At 31.5% G+C, this 17,579-nt stretch overlaps 1 protein-coding gene across 1 annotated transcript; it reads right to left on the bottom strand.

Moving 5' to 3' along the window:
* Positions 1 to 1,816: 1,816 nt before the first annotated feature.
* Positions 1,817 to 9,738, bottom strand: LOC112593323 (cuticle protein-like). The gene is made up of 3 exons (XM_025337707.1): positions 9,609 to 9,738; positions 4,803 to 4,963; positions 1,817 to 3,562 (listed from the first exon to the last, which is right to left on the bottom strand). Exons 2-3 carry the CDS (start codon positions 4,899 to 4,901, stop codon positions 2,684 to 2,686), a joined length of 978 nt encoding a protein of 325 aa, XP_025193492.1. The 5' UTR covers positions 4,902 to 4,963; positions 9,609 to 9,738; the 3' UTR covers positions 1,817 to 2,683.
* Positions 9,739 to 17,579: the final 7,841 nt, after the last annotated feature.

Raw genomic sequence — 17,579 nt, 5'->3', positions numbered from 1 at the left:
AAAAGCTCGACATCGGCTAGCGGGAAATTCACACGGATGTATTCGAACGTATGAATATATGCGGATATGGGTATAGAAATACGGTCACGTCGTGTAATTAAACATCTATTCATGAGATATGCGCGTATAATATATAGAAGTGCATATAATATTATATTATTATCAAATATACTTATACTTATTAAGTAACGTGAATCTAAATTACTCGAGACCGGACGAATGCGAAAGATCGCGGCGTAACGGAAGAGTGCTCGCGGTCGGAAACGCGCGCTGCAGATTCTTCATCAATGGAGTGCATGCGTACGCGCGCGCGTGAATTTCCTGTAACACAATTTACAAAGTGATTCGCCGAGCATTCTTATTCCTTACCCTTTCTTTCTTCTTCAATAAGACAATTATTTAAAGTCTTATTTTCGGAATTTTTAAACATACTCGAAGACCACATTTTCAATTTTTTTTGAGATTTTTGTATTACTCAGGTTTAGGAAGTATCCTGTGGAAAATAACCTTCTGTTTTTCAAGTAACGACCTTTAATAAAATATGTGATCGGTATTTTTTCTGAAAACTTTTACAATTAAAATTCAAAATTCGAACAAGTATTTCAAAGAGTAATAATTATCAATAAAAAACCTTTAAATAACTATACTGGTTAAAATGTTTAATTAAATGTATCGAAATTTTCTAAAATATTATCCACTAAATAATGTACAGTAAATATAGGGGTGTTCTCATTTGAAAACATAAGTCTATACCTATCGACACAGAATATTATTCTGATATAGTTTAAAAAATTTCATGAATTTTAAAACGTGGTCTTTAAGTAGGTATAGTTAAAAACATAAGTATACATTCGAAAACATCAAAATTCAAATACACAAATAATTAAATGAAAAAAATGGCGATGAACCGATTGAGCATGCTTAGGTAATACAGAGCTAGGTAGTAAATCTCCGCGGTGTATTCAAATTAAACGCCAGCGTCGACGACGGTAGACCAAACGTTCCTCAAAAATTAAACACTTAAACGGGATACTCGCTGTAAACCGTAACGACGATAATATTATCATGCACGAGTTATGTTACCCACGTGGCAGTATTATATATCACACACAATATTATACATATTTTTTATTATGTACACGCGCGCGTGCACGGTGTGTTACATTATGTTATATTATCATTATAATTGCGTCCGTTTAAATACGTCGAACGTATAGTAATTATAATTGACAAGTGTGTACACGGTGCACAATATATTATATCGGTGTCCGGTGTATGCGTATAATATAATATACGTGTCGTTATATTGTATATTATATACGTTTATGTTTACACTTTGCACCACGTGAACTCGCAATGATTTATGACGAACACATACCTATTATACCTGTTCTAACTATAGGTATTTACTTTTAATTGACCGCGGTCGGACGTATACGCGGTGTCTATACGACGGCACCTGTACACGCCGTGTCCCGGAGGCCCGATGAAGTCGTCAAAAAGAGGAAGTCGTTGACGAGGCCCGTTGTGAAATCATTTGCGATAAAAAAATATCTATTCCACATAGTACATAAATAATAGCTGGTATATCTACTTTACACGTCGTGTCGGTGTTTAAACGATTCGTCTATAATATTATAATGTTCTGACTTGTATGCGATTGAGGTGAAGAGAAAATAAATGTGAAATAAATTGTACATTTTTTTCTTTTTTACAAAAAAAAATTAATATTTATTTAAAAAAAAATACATATTTATTTACTATACACAAAAAACGTGTGTTTTACATTATAAATACGTTATATCATGTACTATAAATACAAAAAAAAAAAAAATAATAATAATATTAACATTAAATAAACACGAAAAAGATCAAATCAAATATTGCACTTCGTTACATAGACTATATAGTAATGTCCTAAATCTAAAATACACATAATAATAATAATAATAATTACAAATATTTGGTTGCACTAAGGTGTATAACAATATAACACGCGTGTATAGGGTTATGTCCGACAAACGCGTTATTATAAAGTGTTGTGGTTCGTTTGCAGACGGTATTTTTGATTCGAAAAATTATAATATATATCGTACAGTAAAAAAATCAAATAACTCGTACGGGTCAAAACGTATAGAAATGTGAAGCAACGTGGAGAATACGCATAACTCGGATATTATATATAGAAAGCAAACAATATTACGAGTATACCTACAGCGAGTACGTGTTATTTTACTATGTTATATTATACATACAAACATGCGGTTTTTTTTTTCTGAAAACTGGACTTTCACGATATATGTACTGCAGTGTAGCGGGTAATAATAATAATACATCGTGACGCGCGTATAATTTCGTCCGTTGGAGCGGACATAACGCGATTTCGTGTACTCGTTATGATATAATATTATACGTTACAACAGTATAATAAGACGGGTCGTCGAAAAAAGAGTTGTCCCGTGTAAGTGTGGAAAAATAAAATATCTTCCTCACGCGATCGGGTCCGGAAATGGCGGGAATAAATGGAGTGCACCGTACGCGCTGCGCAGTTGAATCGCGTATACCTCTAATCGATAAGTCTATAGATAAAAAATATAAAAAATCTCTTTTGGCAGGAAGACGGGAGAGGCAAATAATAATAATAATAATATCGTCATAACACTATATACTACTCGCGACGGATCTATGCGTAGTAGTTGTAGTCGGCGTACAGAGGTTGGCCTGCACCGTTTCCGCCGTTGTTGTCCGCCGCGGGTTCGTATTTGAGCAGAGTGATCGGCGTGGGCGACGGCGGCGAAGGCCGGTCGGACGCGGCCGCCGTGACGTTGTCGGCCGGGAACAGGACGGGACCGGACTTGGCCGAGTCCGGTTTCGGCGACGGCGACGCGGCCGACGGCGGCAGCGATTCGACGTCGGCTGGAGTCGCGGCCGACGTGATGTAATAGTAATCGGGCGCGGCTTCGGCTTCGGCTTTGGCTTGGACGTCGTAATCGGCCGGCGACGCGGCGTAATACTGCGGAGCGGCGGCCGCGGCGGCAGTGTAGTACTTGGGCGCGGCCGTGGCCGCGGCGGAATCCTGGAGCAGACCGTTCGGGTACGCCATGTAGTTGACGGCGGCCGCGGTGGCCGTCGGCGAGGACTTGCCGTAGAAACCGCGGTACAGACTTAGCGACGGCGGGTACTTGGACGGCGGCGCCTGCTTGTACGCCACGAACGCCGGCTTCTGCTTCTGCAGCACGGACGCCTGGTAAGCCGGGACAGCCGGTTGCTGCTTGTAAGCCTGCAGCACCGACGGTTGCCGCAGTTCGTGTTGCTGTTTGCTGCCGCCGCCGCCGTGTTGGCGGTGTTTGACCGGGTGGACGCTGTGGCCGGTCTTGGACACCACCGCGTTGAACCCGTTATGGCTGTCGGCCGTGTAGTCGACCGTCCGTATGGAACCGTCCGGCTCCATCAGGCTGTACGACCCTTTGACCACGTCGCCCTCCCGGTGCTCCCATTGGCTCTTCAGGTCACCGGTGTGCAAGTCCTTGACGCCGTAGTTGAAATGGTAGTTGGGCTCGCTCTGTGAACACAAAAAACGCCAAGTTGGCGGATGATGGAGGCGATGATCGTCGTTCGCAAATTGCGCGGACTTATAACGAGCCCCGCGACCGGATTTCTACGAGACGGAGCGCGTTATAATAATTATTTCAATGCCTACATAGGAAATGCCGACGAAAAATCACTATCGAGAATATTGTTGACGACGATTGCGAATGAAAATCGCGTCCATCGTCGGTGCGGACTCATAATATTATGGGTATTTAACCTATAAACCGCGAGGAGATTCGTAGCAGACCTTTCCGTTCGCGCACGTTTACTGTCGATAAAAATAATATGTGGTGTACAAGCGAGCCGTTCGCTTCCGTTGTGCAACAACGACTACGCGCGGGCATTACAGAAACATCATTTCAATCGTCATGATATCGTCGTTCGTCGGTACGCGACGCGTATACGATATTATACGACCCGCCGAGACGTTTAGACGTTTTAAAACCGCCCCGCACACGTTTCGTGTAATAAGCTAATTAGGTATATAATTTTGATCTTGCAGCATTTGTTTTTTATCTGTTACGAAACGCGCCAAGCGTGTACTGGCCATCCGGCGAAGGACGTTGTGACCGGGGGGCGCGCGCGCGCATGACGAAACAATAAAAAATCTACACAGACACGAAACCCAAATCCGACAAGTGGCCAGCTGAGTCCAAACGCGCCGATTTCATGCTGCGTCCGTACAAACGCGCGTGCAGACGCGAATACGACACACGAAAGACATAGTTAAGACCTTATTACAAACACTCAAGTCGAGTTCAGGGCTCGTCGTCTGCAGTCGTGTAATGCTCGACCCAACTCTGGAAATTTCACGGTTGTGAGACCGTGGTTAGTAAATCATACGACCACGATGATTACGACCGTTAAGGTCTATACATTTAAACGCTTACTGCGACATAAATAAAACGTCCGTCCCGGAGTGTGGTACGACGAGATAAGTGCTCGCCGCTCGGTCGGGTCTCTGCGCGCAATAATAATAATAATATGTCGCTCGGTAATAACCGTATACGGTTCGCGTGCTTATTCGAAATTAGAAAAATCACAATGATCATACTTAAACGGCGGCAGCGGCGGTACCTACACAAAAACAATGGGGCGCGACCATCGTCGCCGTTGCCCCGTCGAGACAAAAAAACAAAAAAATAATTATAAAATACTTAAGCTCGTGTGTGCGTGTGCGTGTGTATCACGATAATAAAATAACTACTTACGTAATATTCGGTCGGATCGTGAACGGAATGACCCGATCGCGCGGCTACGGCGGCCGACAACAGCAACAACGCCGGCAGATACGATACGATGACCGACATGATGATGACTACGACGGTGTGGATGGCTGACGAGGATGGTGTATTGAAGATGATGAGACGACCTGCGAAAAACACACGCGAGCGACTTCCGTTTTAGACAGAGATTGAAAAAAATAAATTGTGTAACGACTGCGTTTAATTATTAATTATTATTATATCATTATCGCTTTGCCCGCAACCCATAAATAATATTTATAAATGTATTATGCAAACAATGCGCAACGTTTATACGCATACAGTGCGACTTACGATTATGATAATATAATATATTAGTCATTTACGGTCTGTTTGTTTCGCGGACGGCTGACCGCCGTGGCGCCGCCGGCCGAGCGACGATATAAGTTCGCGTTCGGACATACGCGTACCGCATTAATACATTACATTATAGATACGTACACGTGTATAATACTACCATGGTATAAGTAAATAATCCATATAATGTACATAACATTATAGCGCGCCACTGTGAGCAGAGTGCACGACGGGATATCGCGACCCGTTTCATTTTGTCGCGAGTATGAGTGGACGTCTCCACTCGCGTTGTCTCGGTCCTTAAAAGTATATGCGTAACATTGTAGGTACAGCGAATTTGAGTTAAGCAGCTCTCGTTCAGCTCCGTTAGTTTTGACATTATGATGTTAATTTACCCGTTATCGGAGGTGACGAAATTGTTCGCGGTTTTTCGTGGGCGTTTTTTTTTTCTTCAAAATTTTAATCTTGAAACGAGTTTTAGGTAAGCGTTTTATAAACTGTAATAGTTTTACACCACTTTTGCCTTGCTTCGGAATTAAATTTATATATCCACTAAACACTGGCGAAAAGATAGACAATTGTTGTCGCCTTAAGTTTAATAAAAGCAAATACACTACCTACTCTATTGTTAACACTAGCGAAACTAAAAACTAGAATTACTGAACGTTACTTTGTTATGTGCTTAGGTATACAACGCACTCATATAACGGACACTGTACACATAGATGTATGACCGAGACATCTTTTTTTCCAAACGCAAAATATTGTGGTGAATCGGAATCGACCTATATTATCAAACTATAAGCTAAGAACATTATCGATATTTAAATTTTTTTAGCAAACAGCGAGTATGGATAAAATTAATATTTAAAAACGCTCATAACACGTTTCAAAATTTAAACATAAAACCAACGTGCAAACACATCATCTTCAGGCTAAGTAATAAGAAATGTATTCTAATGTTATAAATTCAACAACACGAAATCGGAACTATTGAACGCATTTTTTTTTTTTTTTTTTTTTAATTGCTCACGTGAAGACAACGCGTTTGGATGAGATGCGCTACTAAATAAACGCAAAACAAAAACAAACCTTTGTCAAACACGTCTATCGCGTACGCGCCCTATTTATTATGTACCATGTGCACGGCCGCGATGTAGTAAATGGCGCACGCGTTATAATATAATATTCGTCACGGTCGCGTTAGTAATACAGACACGTCCCGATCGGATAAGCTTATTATAATATATTATATTATTATATGTATTCAGATACTCTTGTATAATATGCGTTTTTAACTATCGGAGTTTGTCACGCCGACGTATCGTCGTCGGTCCGAGACGATTTTTTTTTCTAATCGTTCCATATATATATCGACTATAAACCTTATACACCAGAGCGCTGCAGCCGTCGTCGACTTTTATTACTAATAATTATTATGCATAAGAGATGTTAGTCACGTGAATAAGTGCCTACCAACGTTATGGATTCAGCTTAAACGGATAAAACGACATCATTTGTACGATTCATGTACTGTTATAAAATATAATGTATACAAAGGTGGACATTAACTAGTAAAAAAATCATTTTTTTTTAAATTTAACAAGTAAGTTAATTTTCTAATTAAAAATTTAAAAATACTAAAATATAAAATATATTATAAACATTTAATATTATACATTTAATTTTACCAATACATGCATATACCTACATGCAGACCTTTTTACATTTACTGCTGATAAAAATTTTTCAATTGTTTAAATCTCATTTGTTTCGTGTTTCGATTTTAAATTTTCAAAGCTACAACAAATAGTATATAGAACCATCATCTATAATTTGGCGTGTTCCCGTACCAGTATTATGTTACAGCACATATAGTATAGTAAGTGAACAAATATAGAACAACTCCTATCTGACTTAAATATTGTTATTTTTTTTTCAAATAAAATCGATCGATTGTTATACTTCTTAAAAAATGTAATGTAAAACAAAATTTAAAATACAATTTGTACGAATTATTGTAAATATGCGTTTACAGTTTCATTTTCCATAAATAGTAAAATGTTATGTAAATCCGAAACTGTCATAAACATGAAATGTTCACTGAAATTTGACATCTCTCCGATGATAAATAAGTTTATAATGACTATCTAACGTGAATAAATGATTTTTTATCGTGTTTACCGTTACAAATCGATACGTTTCTCGCGGGAGGAAAATAATATAATGACATATATAAACTGCCGCACATGATGGATGGATCGAGCATAATTATTATGTCTGTTGTATAGGTATATTATTATTATCTAATTGAACCAACAAAAATGTATTCGTTGGCACATAAACACAAAATAACGATGTGTCGATGACATCCGGAATAATTTCGTACAGTTTATATAGTGAAAGTGCTCCCTTCGTGGATATAATATATATAAGAGCGTACATACCTATATAAAATTTATATATACATATAACAAGAACTGCGAGAAAAATCCAAAATATCATTCTGAAATATCATAATTGCAAGCTATAAATTCCGAGTACATTAATTCAGTGTGGGATGACCACGCAGGACTTTTTAACGACGGTCATTGATGACCATTATAGATTAGCAAACTAGCTTAGCTAAAATACAACACTACAACAGTTATGCGTATGCAGCATCTGTAAGTAATATAAGTGTGATGCACTACATTAAATTCAGTATCACCGTAACGACTTAAATCTAAATTTGTTTTGGTCTAGATTTATTGTTATATGGGGTCCTGAAAAAATCCTCATAGAAAATAAATTTATTTAGAAAAAATACATCAGAAAGTTAAATGAAACGACTTAAAAGGAGATTAAATGATATCCATCCAAATAGTGATAGCCAATAGTGGGACAGTGAACGTACGACCTTTATATTTTATTTATAGTTTTTACACGATATAGACAATATTACCTATAGTTATTCCAATTGGACATGCGATAAACGATTATTATTCGGTGTGATCAATACACTGTATAATGCATATTAAAATATAATTTAATACGCCGTAAATTAAAACAAAAAATTGTATTATCTCATTATAATTATTTAAATTCTATACATATGTTTATATATAATTTTTCTTAAAACACAATGCATTAGTTAAAATATAATATTTAAACTAAACATAGACCACACCAAGTTTTCTAATGAATTCCACTATGAAAAGAGAAGTAGCCCTTATTTATGAGTCCTGTGAAGTTAACCTAATAATATACTACAAATTTTAACTGAATATCATTTCTATAAGTCTCATTGCTTCCAGCTCAACTTACGATATCACCTATAGACGTTTCACTCAAACCAGATTCAAAGGATAACATCAAAACGTTAACTTTTATTGAACAAATTGATTTTGTTAACATAATTAAAAAAAAAAAAAAAAATGTAGTTATTTTTCTGAAAAATCTAAATTTTAAGTGTAATTCTATTAGTAACCATAAAGTAGCAAAAGTTGTAATTAAGATCTAACAAAATGATGATAATAATACATATCTACCATAGTACTATAATATATGTTTTTATATGAAATAATTATTAGAAAAAATTATCTTACCCATTAAATTGTTTTTAAGAATGTCTTGGGTTTTTTTATTATTTAAATTATTATAATGAACTCAAACCAAAAATGTACCCAACAATTATTTACATGTTTAAATCAACGGAAACAAACAATTAATGTGATTAACAGTAGATAATTTAATTTTTTTATTATTTATTGATTTAAAATATAAGATAAGTATTACATAATATAATAATTATTATATAATTTAATTTATCTGGTAAAAGATAATATAATATCATTTTAAAATGGTTTGTAAAAAGAAAAGAATAAATAAATTAACAAAAAATATCTGTAAAAACACATTACACAAAAAAATACTATTTTACAAAGAACCTATTATAGGAACTATCAAAACTTATGCCATTTCTATTGTTAATCGTGAAAACTTTATTACATTAAACTGGCTATTTATTATGTTTATATTTTAATGAAAACTTAGTCTTATTCAAACATGACAATTAATATCAAAACAATAATAATTATCATCTTTTAAAATTAAAATAGATAATAAAAATAATTTTTAATTAATTCATTTATTAGTAACTATTTTATACTTCAAATTTAAATGACGTGCGTTTAACCATACATTCAAGTAAAATTAAATGAAAAAAAATGAGCTTTAAAAAGTTACAGTAATTATAAAAAAAATTTTAACGATTTAAAAAAAATTATTTATAACACATTTATTGTAATATATAGGTATATATTATTTTAATAAAAATCAAATGGAAAAAAAAATAGAAAAACCCGTTTTAAAACTATAAGAACAATAATAATGTTTATTGTATTATTTGTTTTCAAAATAAAAAATAAATACTGATGTGAATGGGTAGATTGTATTGTAAAAATAAATCCTTACCTTGGTATGATATGACGTTCGAAAAAAATGTATCTATATAACGTATTAATACGAAATTGACCACAGACTTTAGTAACTCGTAATGGATACGAAAACACACTGAACGCTGAATCGGTTGCACTGGACGTTTTAAAATGCTTTAAACCAACGAGCTGGACTTGATATACTTCCGATTTCACTGTATAGTTTCTTCCCATCCCTCTCCTATTTTTCTTTCTCTGCGTGTCTCTCTCTTTCATTCTAATCACTTTTTCTCTCTCGCGTGCCGTTCAGACTCTTAGAAACGACTTTAGTTTTATTTTGTATTTGTTTTACGTATAGTACAGTGTTACACACCCCCCCACGCATCAGTATTATTATACAGCACTACCACATGAATTCCCGAGTCAATTGTTTCAGCATTAGAATGTAATAGATAAACAATAATCTTATAATAAGGTGAAGCAATTTTTATTCTTAAAAAAAAAATAATAATAATAATAATAACAATAACAATTTATAGTTGTAGCGAGACATAAGATAGACGTAATTTAATTACTATATTTACATACGTCTGATAAAAAATAGGTTCTCATATTTTTTTATGTGTATATTGCGTTATGCCGTTATAGTAATAGTGTCCATACCCATTTAAATAAAAGTAAAATTGTTTTAATGAATTTATGCACCTTCTCAGTTTTTATAATGAATATTTATTTGAATTATGTATTATACTATGACATATAATTGTTTTATAATAAGTGTATAATAATTATTTACAGGAATTATAAAATATTGAATATATCTTACTTGGACATATAAAATGAAATGGAATCGTGTATAATATTAAACAATAATAATTACATTTGAATCACACAATGAATAACACAAAAGAGTATTATTTTAGTATGAACTTATTCAACTATTTAATTGCTGTTATTTCAATTGATAATTATAAGATTGCACGAAGATAATTAACCAAAACACTTGTAAATACTGATTTTACAAATGCTATACCAAAGTACAAAAATACTATTTATAATATGGAATTGTTTGAGATCATTCAATTATTAGGTACATTCCAAATACTTATTAACTATATGACTTGTCAGCTTTAGTCCATAAGCACAAAATATAACCTAAAAGTGCAAGGATAAAACATCTTACTTATAAGTGTGAAAAAATTACCTTTTTAACAATCCATAGGCGCAAATAAATTATTTCATTTTTTATCCATTTGATTGTAGTTTTAAATAAACTTGTGAGTCATGTCTGGTTTTCTTTAAATGTTTTGATAAAACTATAAATTGATGGGTGTGGACTCTGGAATGTAAAATGGATTTTTCAACTTTTCAAGTGACGGTAGCATTCTGGACAATAGAGTCCTTGGCTTGTTCGAAAGTTACTCAGCGCAGAGGTGTGGTAAATATTTGCTGACATTTTCAATAAAATTATTTAGCTATAGCAATCAAAAATTTCACTTTTTATGAGTTTATACTATTTATAAAGAATATTGTTTAATAAAATTATCTTAAATAATCATCAACTATCATCGCAATTTTTCACGATAAAATACGATGCAATACACCTAAAACTAAATTTTAACTGAACTGGAATACGATTGTTTTAATGCTTAAATAAAACCTAACTAAATAAAATGAGCATAAAATTTTAAATTTAAACTTCTATAGAGTATAAGATACAATGTTGTAATACGTAATAAAATGTATGCTTGTATTTTTATCCAATTACTAAGGTTTAAAACTGCAAATAAATTATGCACTTTTGGGTTATTAAAAAAATAGACGATTTGAACTATTTACGATATCATCAATTTTATCGAACTGCATTCATCAGAATAATATCCAAGGAAATTGCATTTTACGTGGTTAATTACATTATTTAATACAGCATAATAATCATTATTCATTATCTATCTACATAATACTTACGATAATTAAAATTATAATTCTGATGTAGGTTGTAGGTCTGTTGGTAATAGGTATAAATACCCTTGTTCTATGTTTTTATATTTTAAACGTTACAGCCGTTACGATTCTTCGTGTCTATTATCGAAAAATAAAGATAAAATCTACACAAAGTTAACAGTGCGATTTGTACATTATACCGAATTTATGTACGATTTTACGTAGCATGAAACGTCGAAACTTTTATAAAGTCAATAAAATAAATCTATTGAACCATTAACGAATATAGATTTTTTTTTTTCAATGTTTAGTTAATCAGTCAAGTGAATCGAGATTTGATAAGAGTATAATTTTCACGCATAATATAAGATATATAGGTATATAATTAATGATCGTACCCGGAGGAAATAATTGTATTATAGTTCACAAACAAAATTTCGGATTAAAATATGCGATAAGCAATGATTTGAAACATTTCTTATGTAAACTAATTATTATTATTACCGCACTCAATATGTGCATTTTAACTTCCTTCTGATTTGCTTCTGATTGTCAAACGTTGAATAGAAAAACGCTCAAATATCGGTCACGAAGCTTGCTAACAGGGGCAAGCGCATAAAACGAATCCATATACATATAAACATGTACAATAATGTTATGCGACGTTGTCGTGTACTCGTATATATTATTATATGTATTAAACTATAAAACATTTACAGTAAACAAATTAAAAAATGTATTAATCGTACATTATTATCTATTTGTCAACCTGTCAATATTATTCTGTGCGTGTATCTGTGTATAATAATATATAGATGTATATTATTGGTTTTAGAAAGACCCCTTGTAGGGGGTTATTGGCTCTACGGTTTAATATTTATACATTCCAACTCAAAAAAAAAACTTAACATTCAATGATATCTTATATAGGTATAAAATATGTTATGTACATTTTTTGAAAATATTTTTTAAATTGAAGATTCAACTTCTTTTAAAAATATAAGCCATAAACATATCTAACTCGTGTATTAATATTATGTGTTAATTAAGTTTTATAAATATTTCATAAAAATAATGTGATAAATTATAATATAATAAAATAATATAAGCTATAACATGTAAAATTAAGTTTAGGTAATTGTATTTATAATCTTACAATTTTACATAGTTATATATATATATATTTTTTTTTTTTTAGATTGTCCTGTGTAGCATTTACAAATTCATTTCGTAATGTCTATATTTACTCGAAATATCAACATTGTATATTTTTAATTTTTATTTATGAGTGCAATAATTGGTATTTTTCTATTTTTAAGAACATAATTGATGGATTTTGGTAAAAAATATAAAATTTAATATTTTAATAACTTATCTGAGATCTAAATTTATCAACCAATTCCAATATAATTCAACTTAAATCATCCGGACAACATTATAGAAATAACATCAATAGCTATTTATATAAAAGATTAAACTTACAATTTTTTCCTATTATTTTATATGTATTGCATAGTGTTTGTCTATATTTCTTTACCTATATTTTAATATATCCTGTTTATAATATTTAATGTACACGAGGTAGATTAGATTTCGTAATTTGAATTGATTAATATACATACAATATACATAATATGTATAGTCGTAGGTATTGACCGAGTAAAAATACAAATATATATCTCCAATTTACAAAGTTTTATCGTAATCTTTCAAAGTTATTCTACCACAGCCAAATAGCTGCATACATACATTACATAATATACAATATATAGTTTATGTAAATACTTAGGATTGATGTAAAAAGTAAATAGTGTTATCAAAATGATTATATCTTATTCATATTTTATTGCATTCCTGTGGTAAAATTACATACATAATAGAACACGTATACATATAATACTCTATTCATACATATTAAAAAGTATACTGAGTAATGTAAGCGATGAGATACGATTTTAAGAAAATTCGTAATAAAATTCAGATTTAAAAAAAACACGCTCCATCACAACTTGAACATACTTAACGCACTTAATGAATTTGATATAAATGCGGTAATTACAACTAATTAAGTATGTCCACGATAACTCGACAAATAAGTAATAACATTGTTTCCAGTAATTTTACTCACATTTTTTTTCACACGCACTTATCATCAGTGAAACCGTGAAAGTCGTCCGAAGTAAAAAATAATATATTTTTAATTTTAATCCTATATTTTTATACGTTATAAATTATGTTTTATTATATATTTATATTATATGATGTTCGCAGTAAAAGTATTGTTTGTAAGAGGTTTTATAATCTTTTTTCTACAAACAAATTAGGTAGGTACCTACCTACTAAAAATCACACTTTTTTCAGATTTCATTACCGCAACAGTCGTAAATTAACTGACTCGTTCAGTCAATAGTTTTAACAGCCATCATTAACCGGTTATTGGATAGAAATAGAGGATTTTCATCATTTAGACCAGTTTGCGCGTAACGGCTCATTCGCGAAACTTAATTATCTCAAAATGCGACGCAAGCGTTTAACGGATGCAAAACGCACCGTATAGGTAATAATAATAATAATCATAATATGATATACAGATAGGTACGATGCGTATAATATTCAAACAATATTATTTAAACGCATGGCCGACGGGAATCGCGAAGAAACTTTCTTCGGCATTCGTACCTGTAATATAATAATATATGTTTCTATTTATTTATATATAATATAATATTATATTATATCTACACGCAATATTTATAATACGCATTATATGTTATTCAAACTCTGCAGTATACGTACTGGCGTAGTGTAGCTCATACTATTGTAGATATCTTACCTCCTTCATTTTGCGTGTATTTAATTTATTCGCATATAGACGTGCATAGATACCTGATAGATGTGCATATATAGACGGTAATGCCGTAATAATAAGAGTAGGTGTTTATTATATTATTATTATTATTATTATTGTTACATATTTGTTATGTCCACCCGTTTTAGTTAAAACTTTAATGATATAATAATAATGGTAATGATAATGTTAAAGATAATGTTTATAATAATAAAAAAAATAATGCACACACGCGCGTGCATTAGACGTGCGTTAATTTCGAAAATCGTCGAAGACTTTTCCTCCCGACTACCTTACATGTCGATTTAAATAAACGATAACGATAATCGCGAACGTAATCGCGTTGAGCGTTTCTCTAATAATAATTGTTCAACGGACATGTGTGTGCGGATATGAGATGTGCCTATAAAGGTACACCCAGCTAATCTCTCGTCATAATATACACATTATTTTATGGACATAATGTTTGTATTGTATATTGTACATACGACGTAGGGTAATTCGCAATTGGCTGACCCCACACCAAAGTTGTGTTCATGAAAAAAAAAATCTACATATATACATAGATCGAAATATTTTCCTATACTATAAACCTACTGGTTATTTCATTTTTGACTTTCAAACGTAAAATGTTTTGTTGATGATTAGATATTAGATACATATTTTTTTTTATTAGATTTCATTATTATTTGGAAAAATAAACATTAAACTTCTAATTATCAATTACCGTGATCGGCGTGATCAATTTAAATTTAATATATATTATACTTAACTTAAATAAATAAAAACTTAGTTTTAAAAAAATAGTAAATCTGCAGTGTAATTAGATCATCACATGTGTTTTCTATATAGTTAACACATAATAACGTAGCTAGCTTGACTATTATTAGTGTTAATTTAATTGTCATACTATATTATAATTAATGACATCACCGGAAAATAATATAATATGTACAATACGTACATATATTACGAGTTTTGACGCGCAATTCCAAAGACGGCGTAATAATAATTACATTTTACAACAAAATATACTACTTTATGTGCCAGTGTATTATTGGTTTGGTGTGTATATACATACATGTGTTTTTCTTTTTATGTAATTCGCGTTCACTCTCGTCCAAGTAGAACGAAATGATGGAATGTATCCAAATTATTACGGACACGTACGCATAATAGATGACCAACTGATATATCTAGCGTGCAAAATAAATATATGTTATTATTATACAAACTTAAAGATCCTAGTGCTGTATATACCTGACAATATTATTTTACTTCTAAATACGCTAAACCCCTCTACCGCTGTCTACCGATATATATACATTATACTGTCACACTGGTTATTCAGTGGAGGAGTTAGTTTTATTTGATTTTTGTCTGCAGACGGTAGTGAAAACAATATTGTGACTTTTTTACAATAACATAAATAATAAAATCAAATTGCATAGTATACACGATTGTAAAAGGCTATAAATTAAAACACCTAGGTGCATAGTATGTGTGAGAAACCGTGATAAATGATTAAAAATGTGTTGACAATTAACAAATTTGAAAAACGATTCAACACTATTTTCATTTTATTACTAACGCTCGAAAATTTAAGAAATTCGAAAAAAACACTTTATTGACAACTCTTTATTCTTAAGTTTTTTTTTCCATAAAAATTGTTCACAAAAACTTAATTTAAAACGCATCATTATAAATCTAGTACATCATTTTCTTCGTTCAGAATCCATAAAATATAAATATATATTATCTACACGCATTAAGCATAATATAGGTACCTATGTAATATTAATGATACCTATACGGATATACTCATAATAATATGTTATGACATTTTAATGTTATTCCCATGTTATACAACATGTACGATGTACATAACATTCTATTCTCTGAAAATGTAAAAATTCGAATTCATTAATAGTATGTAAGTTTACAATTCATGAGTAATAATTATGATGTCCCAGATTATATTTAGTGTACCTAATCAAACGTATACGTACTTAAGCTTTAACAACCTTATTGAACTATTGATTCACTTCCTTCCATCAACACTTTATTTCTCGATTAATTTATACTAATAGTTTATGTATTAATAAATTAAATTTTTTATACTTAAATAATTTTTGAATTATATCTACTTATCTGAAGAATGCGGTAGCGTGGTGATGGGATAATCGAAAAGCGGTCACTTCTGAGTTTTTTGTGGATGTTTTAGATGTTTAGTAATGGTTAACAAATATTAATTTAGTATCAACTAGCATTTACTACAATAGGTATTAGGTAGTTAAAAATTAAACGCCTTTATCATAATTTAGGTGGGTGAGATGAGTGTTGGTGAAATATAATACATGACTATAGTGTCTGAAAAATCTCAAGTTTACCACACCACCGGCTGTAACAGAACTTTATCAGGTAAATTATAATTTATACGTTATAGTTTATAGATACAATATTACTGAGGATCAGCGTTTTACAATGTATTTTATTTTTGTAACCTTTTTTATGTCTACTTTTATCGTGGAATCCTTATTTTGTTTCAATAGTTATAACACAAAAAATTATGTAAGGTTTATTGCAACAAAAACGACAATTATTTTATATAATGATAATAATAATTTAATTCAAAAAATATTTCCAGAATTAACCAAAAGTTCCTAAAATAACTAGTAAAGTATAAAAACTATTTGGTACTTTTAAATTTTAATTTTAATGAGTTGAGTGAAATTGTTTTTTATTATTATAGATGATATACTTGATATTGAGCTTTATTGATGAAAGTTGAATTCTCATATTATAAGGTTCGGCGTTAAGTCTGTAACTCTGTTGCGATATTTAGTTTTTATCGATACATAAACTGAGAACCAGGTTTCACACATATAGACATATAAAAGTGTAATTGCAAAAGGTAAAAGTGCTAACATGGTTTTTATAGTACAACTTTTTTACTGTAATTGACTATTATTTAGTATTAAAATATATTTTATAAATACGCACGACCAACAAAACTTTTTCTTATTGATTAATTAAATTTTTTTAAATAATTTCCTTGGATGTTTTGAAAAAAAGCATTTAAAATTCGCTGAACTTTTAAGTGATTTCCGTGAAAATTCAGAGTTACGAGGAAAACACTGCTATAGATAAATTATTTGCATCCGTTATTTATCTCAAAAACATTTTGTAATATTAAAATGTTTTTGTATTAAAATA

The sequence above is a fragment of the Melanaphis sacchari genome, unplaced genomic scaffold, assembly GCF_002803265.2.
Source record: "Melanaphis sacchari strain LSU unplaced genomic scaffold, SCAv2.0 Contig1_pilon_pilon, whole genome shotgun sequence".
In the NCBI taxonomy this organism is placed as follows: domain Eukaryota; kingdom Metazoa; phylum Arthropoda; class Insecta; order Hemiptera; family Aphididae; genus Melanaphis; species Melanaphis sacchari.
This window is presented reverse-complemented; position numbering and strand designations above follow the sequence as displayed.